Below are 8261 nucleotides of genomic sequence, written 5' to 3'. Positions count from 1 at the left end.
ATTGACTCCAGTATGCAACTGGTACTTAATTTATCGACCAACTAAAGTGTCATGTGACAACAAGCTGGTGCTGGCTGCTGGAACCTTACCAGCGAGTATTTAAAGGGAAATTTGGCAGGATGATCAGTCGCCCACTGACACTCGTTGAGGCCAGGGAACAGAAGAAAGAAGGAGAAAGAGGAAATGCACTCAACACCAGAACTGAAGACATCTCTGAAAGGGGGAGCCCCACCACATCGAAAACGGTAGAGGAGTAGGGGCCGAAGCCAGACGTGGTTCCTCCTGATGATGTCTTTAGCCACTGGATCCTATAAAGGAGCCGTTGAGGTAGCAAACCACAAAACACGGTTGGAATTCCTTCCTTATTAACCATATTTAAATATAATTTATAGCCAATTATGCAAAATTTAGTGAATTGCATTTTGTGGTTAATTACATGATTTCAATCATTTAGGCTATTCAATACTTGCATAACTAATCATATATTCAAAGTGATTTTTATTAACAAACTGACAGGTGGGAGTGGTGGTGGGGGGTCTTTTATTATTTTTTTTTTTCTTCCTTTGTTTATTGGATCAAAGTTCTTCCAAATGGTGTGAAGGCCAATGTTTCTTTGTCCGAGAACCAATTCCCAAATATCTTCCTGAAAACACTTTGTTTTATGTCTTTCTGTTTTTCTTTTCTTTCCTGCATCATTAATCTTCACATTTTCATTGTCTTTGTAAAATGTTTTTTAATCCACAAATCCTTATTAAACTGGTTTCTTCTCTAATTCTCTCCTTCCCCGACCCCGCACTCTCTTAAGTTCTCTTCTCCACTCCCTCACCTCCACCCCCCCCACTCTTCCTCCTTTGTCAGTTGACTTCTGGCTTTAATTGTCAGCAGGTTGTCAATCTGTCAAGTGTTACCTATTTATTAATGAAGAAGAAGAGAGCATTTAAGGAAGCTGCTGTTTGGATGGAATTTCTCATCTGAAAGGCTTCTGTCTGTGCTTACTTTTACCACTCATTTGCTTTCTACTTCATTCAATACTCTTTGAAAATGCGAAGAAATCAATTCCTTTGTCTGCTTAGTTGAAATATCTTGTCAGTGAAGGCAAGCCGAAATTGACAGCTGAAATTCTTGTAAACTTAAAAAGCTCGTTGGAAATAGAAAATGCCAAGATATTGCAATAATATTCTGGTTACTAGGACAAGCAATATGGCCAAGCGTTTGCTTGGTGGTTCTACTGACTCTCGTCTTGTTACATTGGCAACTCCATATTCCACCAGGATTGACTTTGCATTTCATGAGGAGTGCATGAATAAGTATCTGTAATATCCCAGGGTTAATTAAATCATCTGTACCTTTAATTAGTGGACCTTGGCTTTGTGTTAAGTCAATACTTCATTGCTAAACAACACAGAACTCTCTCGACACAAGTGTGGTTTCAGGTTCAGTCCCACTGGGTGGTACCTTGGGCAAATGTCTTCTACTATAACCCCAGGCTAGCCAGAAGCCATGTGTGTGGATTTGATCGATGGAAACTGAAAGAAGCTTGTCATGTATGGGTGTGTGTCTTGGCCTTGATATCACGAGAGTTGTAAATGAGCATCACCATCATTCAAGAGGTGTCCTTCATCTCCAGTCTTCCATGTCAACATGTCTGGCCATAAGGAAATATTCACCTTCTTTGAAAACAGGTAAAGGTTGGTGACTGGAAGAGCATCCAGCTATAGAAAATCAACCTCCACAGATTCAATCTGACCCATGCAAGCATTGAAAAGTGAACGTTAAATTGATGATGACAATAATAGTAGTGTAATACATGTTATTATTATGTCCAGCATGCTAATAGGCACACCGGACAAAATGCTTAACTATATTTCATTATAGTACTGGTCAGTCTTGCAGTAATTACAGTGGTGGTCAGTGGTACTGGTCAGTCTTGCAGTAATAACAGTGGTGGTCAGTGGTGGTGGTCAGTCTTGCAGCAATTATAATATTGGTTGCTTTATTACAATAGTTGTAGAGTTGGTCAGTCCCTCCATTGTGTAATGACCACATCATCAATAATCTGTGTAAACCTCTTTAATGTTTTTTTTTCCGTAAACACCACTTGTATCGAAGTGAAAATACTAATGGGCTTAAGACCGGACTGGACTGGACTATCTTTGTGATAAGACAGCATTATAATGGGATTAATTTCTTAACGACTTGTTTGTTGAAATAACTTTGTGACAGGAGAGAACATTAAATAAATCTCTGTTCACTTTCTCATTTGTTTAATTAGTGTCATTAATTCCTTGTACCCCAAACATACACAGGTGAATGCTAACACACACCTACACCTTGTCTGGTGATCCTGTATTGCTTGTATGTCTTGAAAAGCTCCGTTTCATTCAGGTTCTCTTTCTATTCCTCTGCCAGTCTTAGATGTCTGAAGTATCGTGTGATGACAGAAGGGTAAAACCAAGAAGTGACAAGGTGAGATCTCAGGTTGTTGTCGTCATCATCATCATTACCATCATCATTTAACATGCGTTTTCTAGCTGGTATGGGTTGGACCGTTTGACAAGTGCTGAGCAGCTGAAGAGCTGCCAGGGCTCCATGTCTGTTTTGGCAGGGTTTCTACAGCTGGTTGCCCTTCCTAATGCCAGCCCCTTGACAGAGTGTACTGAATGCTTTTACGTGGCACCATCACCCACGGACCCGCAAGATTAGGAACACTCAGCTGAAGAGGGATGCAGGGGTCATGCCTGTATACAAGGACAGCCTCAATTTTACTTAGCTTGACATGTCTCCTCAAGCACAGCGAACCACTAGGGGTCTTGGTCCCCTGTCATTCCTTCTGTGAGGCCCAACATCTGAAGATCCTTTCTCACCACTTTGTCCCACGTCTTCCTGGGTCTACCCCTATCACATGTTCCCTCCATGGGCCTGTTTTACCACTTGACAACTTGGTACAATAGGCATTAAAATAATGACTTTTACCATTTGACAACTGATATTGGTTTGTTTACATCCCTGTACTTTGCAGTTCAACAAAAGAGACCGATAGAATGAATACCAGACTTTAAGAAAACATAGATACTGGCATTGATTTGTTCAACTTAAACCCTTGAAGGGTTTAAGTCTGAAGAAATGCCACTTGGCATCCTGTCCGATTCTCTACCAATTCTGCTCCCTTAACCCATTTAAACCATCAAATCCACCCAAATATTTTTCCTGTTTTATGTCCAAACTGGCCAGACCCAGCTTCTCACATCTGTGGCACCAGCAAAGCACCTGAATTGGTGCCACATAAAAAGCACCCAATCCTCTTTGTGAAGTGGGTGGCATTTGGAAGGGCATCCAGCCATAGGAACCAGGCAAAAAAAAACAACAAAAAAGAAAATGAAGCCTGGTGCAGCTTTCTGACTTGCAAGCTTCTGTCAAACTCATCAACCAGCATGGAAAACGGTGGTTGGATGATGATGATGATGATGATGATGATGATGATGATGATGATGATGATAGTGATGATGATGATGACATCAACATTTCGAAGCCATGAGATGATGCATAATTAATTGAAAACAATGTGAATAAATAAAGCATTACATGTGACAAAATAATCTGAATGTTAAAGGGTTAAATGGTTTCAGATTCTGGCTCAAGGCCAGAAATTGTAGGGGGCGGGGGTGGGGTTTAGTCAGTCGATTACATTGACCCCAAGACTGGACGAGTGCTTTGTTGTATTTAATCAACCCTGAAAAGATGAAAGGCAAAGTGAAACTTTGCCAGGGTTTGAACTCTAAATGTAAAGAACCAGGAACCGATGTCGCTGAGCATTTTGTCCAACACTAATAATTCTACCAAGTGCTGTGTGTGTGTGTGTGTGTGTGTGTGTGTGTGTGTGGACTTTACTCCTGGCAGATCAATGGCAAAAGAAAGAAAAAGAAAAGAAAAACATAAACTGCTTTATATAGTCTGTACCATAAGTAAGGCAGTGTATTAACATGTTTTATATTAACATGACTGGCTCAAAGAGCAATATTCAGAAAGCATTTTTAAGTGTGTGTGTATAGCTGTGTAAGTGTGTATGTATTGTGTGAGTATATATAGCTGAGTGTGTGTGTGTGTGTGTGTGTAGCTTGTAAAATTGGTTGTGTGTCGATTAGATTTGCTTTTAGTAGTGAGTGGGGGGGGGAGTTGGCCAAGTGTTAAATGTAGTCCACATAATGAATTGCAACAAGTGGGAATCCTTGGGGTTTTAACATTTTTGTTTGTTTTTGTTTTTTCTTCTTAATGGAAATCTCACAGACAGACGGGGAATTGTAGGTTATTCAAAGAATTAGTAACAAAAAGGGGGGAAAAAAAATAGAAAGGAATATTTCGTATAATTTTTACTGAATCAACTCCCGTCGTCATCATCATTGCCGTCATCGTTTTCTTCCACTGCTGTACACAGTTTCATTGATTGGGAACTTGCTGTTTTTCCCTGTTAATTTTATCAGAGAGAAAGATTAAAATGTGTGATTAAATAAAGACAAAAATATTGCAGTGGCTATTTTCACTCTCAGTGCCGGGGAGATGCTGTAATAGTGCGCAAGGAATTGGTAGGGAAGGTAAGTGTACTTTTAAATACACAATGAGGATGATGATAATAAAATTAATAATAATAATAATAATAATAGCTGTTGAAAACTGTTCAAAATCAATTGTAGTTAAACCAGAAATAACAGAATTCTAGACATAATGAAAACGCAGTAGTTGTTATTCTCTCTCTCTCTCTCTCTCTCTCTCTCTCTCTCTCTCTCTCTCTCTCTCTCTCTTTCTCTCTTTCTCTCTCTCTCTCTCTCTCTCTCTCTCATATCTCTTTTCTTTTTAATTCTTTTCCTCTAGCTGCAATGAAGATTTCCATTTCATTCTACAGATATGCACCTCCAACACCACCACATGTGCACATGCACCATAAGCCTTGCATTGAAATTGTTGCATCTCCACAAAAGGATAAGGTCTTTGTGTTATATCATCATCATCATCATTTTAATGTGCAGTTTTCCATGCTCAGACAGAATTCATTGAGGTGAATCTGCTATGGCCAGGTGCCTTCCCTGTCACTACCCCTCACCTGTTTCCTCTTGGTCGAAAAGCTGACCGTGTAAAAAGAACCCAGTCTGCTCTGTAAAGTGGTTGGCATTAGGCAGGGCATCCAGCCATAAAACCCATGCCAAAGTAGACCTTTCTGGTGCTGGTACCGCATGAAAAAAAAGGCACCTGATCCACTCTGTAAAGTGGTTGGTGTTAGGAAAGGCAGACAGTGGAGTTGGGCAGAGTTCTCTGGCTTGCCAGCATGGAAGACGGATGTTAAATGATGACGATGACAAGACTGGGAATGGTGTCAAGACGAGGACACACACAATGGGCTTCTTTCAGTTTCTGTTTACCTGATCTACTCACAAAGCTTTGGTCAGCCTAGGGCTGTAGTAGAAGGCACTTAGCCAAAGTGCCACACAGTGGGACTGAACAAGCTGGAGCAACATGAAATAAAGTGTCTTGCTCAAGGACACAATACACTGCCGGGAATTGAACTTACGACCTTACGATCATGTGCTGAGTACCCTAGCCACTAGGCCATGTGCCTTCACCGGCCCCTATTCTGCAGCTTGATGCCCTTCTTGGTGCAAATCCTTATGTCCCCAGACCCCTACTTTACTGGTTATTGATCTCATTTCACGGTTGTTGCAACAGGAGTATCTGGGGAATAAAAACCAAATCATGGGAAAGTGGTGGTGGTCAGGGTTGGTGAAAACACAACAACGAATCTGATAACTTTGGATAAGTTTGTGTATGGTGGGGGTGGGGTGGGTCAGGACTGCCTCCAACCATGTCTGTGGAGTACTCTCTTCATCTGAGAAGAAGAATGGAGTTTCTCAGCTCTTGCAAAATCTCTTCTCTCTTCTCCCTACACCGTCCACACTAATCAACTAATCCAGATCCAGAGACACACATACCCTCTGGATTCTAATCCTCTCGTCTGTGACTAGGAAGTGGATCCCACCTGTCACATGTCTGGTCTGGATACAGCAAATATAATAAGTTCTGCTTTTGTTGAGTCTCTCAGGTGAGCCAGGTGAAAAAAAAGCCATTTAGCATGTATGATCTCATAATACTCATTATAAATTTAACACGTTTGTCTGTGGTTAAAAAGGGAGAAGCAAATGTAAAACACTTCACCTCTTGTCAAGAGAGATGTAGACATCACAAACTCATATAACTGTTAGTGTTATCGATGGAAACCAGATGGGGGGGGGGGGAGAAAAAAAACAACCCGTTGCATATGTAAAGGGACATATAATAGGTTAGAAAGGAGAGGAATATAAAATATTCAACCAAGCATTTAGGTTGCTTTTTGGTTTTATACAATGCAAACATTACTGCAATGGAGTGTGAAGTATTTATAGCTGGCAATAATTATCCTTAATCTACACGCCATTCACTCAGTCTCTGTTCTCTTTTTATTCTTTCTGCTTGCATCTATCTCTAATTGCGTATTTATTTGTATGGGAACCATGATGCATAAGTATTAATCTTTAATGGGTTTCTGCCACATAGAGTTACTGGAGCTGTTAGGCAAGTGTGTGTGCGTGTGCGTTTGGGTTAGTATATGTTTAGGGCAGTCCTAGGATGGTTAGATTTCTGCTCCAAGTTATGAATCCTATAGATTAGAGCTACACAGCAACTGCTGAGTAGAAACTACATTATGTTATATAACAGCATCAAGTGTTTAAGGAGTGACTGACTATGCTACCAACCCTTTCTTTTTATATATGTGTGTGTGTGTGTAGATATGTAATTGAAAAAGTGAATAGACATGGCTTTCCTGTTAATTTTTCCATTGTAATAATTAAATGTTTAAAAATCAATGTGTTTAAAGACGATTTGTAAATAGGTAATTTATAAACATTTAATTATTACAGTGGAAAAATTAATAAAGTTTTTTTTTTTTCTAAGTGTATAATCCCAGGGACTTTCCATTGTGTGTGTGTATGTGCGCGCACACACACTATTTTGGTTGAGTCTGTTATTCTAAGTTTCGCCTGTGAGCGCAAAGAGTCAGTGGTGGAGGGGGAGAAAAAGGAAAGGAAAGAAAACAAGGATAGAAAAAGTAAAGGAGTCTGAAGAGGAAAGGAAAAAATAAAAATGGCTTTTAAAGTCAACCACTTTACAGAGGCACCAGCATTAGTGAGGTAGCCATTTAGCTTGCAAAATTAAGATCCTCTTCATCTGAATCGAGCTATAGTTGAGAGGGAAGCAGCTTTATGCCATGAGTTGCAAAAGTTAGAGTATGAAGGAAGGGGTCAGAACAGAATAGGGTTTTTTTTTTGTTGTAGAGGAGATGCATTGCTACTCATTTTATACTAGAATAAAAGGTGGTAATTGGCATGAAAGCAGAAAGAGAGAACAAGTTGGTGGTGACAAGATGTCAGGTTGGCTCTGAGGGCAGAACAAGAAGACTTTGATTGGTTTTGGAAATTAATAAAGAGTTTAGTGAAATAACTTTGGTGTTTGTTGAAATTTTTCTGAGAGCTTTTAATTTTGATCACTTTACAACAAGGAAGTTTATATCATAAAACAAGGAAAGGCAGTCTAATGGGGGTTGGCCACATAAGGGTTCAGTCCCTGTAATATTGATGTTATTTTGTTTCTTTTTGTTTTGATCAGGAAGTAACTATGGCAAAACGTAATGCCACGTCAGAGCTGAACGACCGAAATTGGGATGAAGAAGAGGAAGATGAAGAGGTAAGTTATCTGTGTAACTTTGTGTGTGTGTGTGTTACTAATAGATGGAACTAAATCATGGATATATATATATATATGTATGCAATTGCTGATTATTAACACTAGCCATCAATGGAACCTTTACCTGTCACTTGACCTGCTAGAAATAGTCACTAAAGCTCTTTTGAATTACACAAGGGAAAGACATATTCGAGGATATAATCCTAGATACACTATGTCTGCTATTATGTTTGAATATCAAAATGGTGAGCTGGCAGAATTGTTAGTGCGTGGGACAAAATGTGCTTAGCAGCATCTCTTTCAGTTCTGTGTGATCTGAGTTCAAACCTTGCTGAGGTCAACTTTACGTTTTATCCTTCTCTTTCTTTCCTTTCCCGAGCGTCGTCCAGTAACACAATATCTGTCTCACGTCTTCGCGTTGTTGTTTTTTTTTGTCGTTTTTCTTTTTTGAACTCACTATACATATATATATATATATATATATATATATATAT

At 39.5% G+C, this 8261-nt stretch overlaps 1 protein-coding gene across 5 annotated transcripts in view; it reads left to right on the top strand.

Annotated features, from left to right (window-relative positions):
• LOC106876049 (nuclear pore complex protein Nup50) overlaps positions 1-8261 on the top strand; it is a 73254-nt gene that overhangs the window by 48121 nt on the left and 16872 nt on the right. For 3 of the 5 annotated variants that reach the window (XM_052976782.1, XM_014924444.2, XM_014924445.2), the window contains exons 3-4: positions 2410-2466; positions 7690-7767. In XM_052976782.1, the coding sequence (XP_052832742.1) occupies positions 2416-2466; positions 7690-7767 (129 nt within the window). In that variant the 5' untranslated portion in view covers positions 2410-2415. The remainder of the gene's footprint in view (positions 1-2409; positions 2467-7689; positions 7768-8261) is intronic. The other 2 variants (XM_014924446.2, XM_052976783.1) reach the window with 1 other exon arrangement.

Source organism: Octopus bimaculoides, chromosome 25, assembly GCF_001194135.2.
Source record: "Octopus bimaculoides isolate UCB-OBI-ISO-001 chromosome 25, ASM119413v2, whole genome shotgun sequence".
In the NCBI taxonomy this organism is placed as follows: domain Eukaryota; kingdom Metazoa; phylum Mollusca; class Cephalopoda; order Octopoda; family Octopodidae; genus Octopus; species Octopus bimaculoides.
Note: the sequence above shows the minus strand (reverse complement) of the source record. Positions and strands in the feature narration are given on the sequence as shown.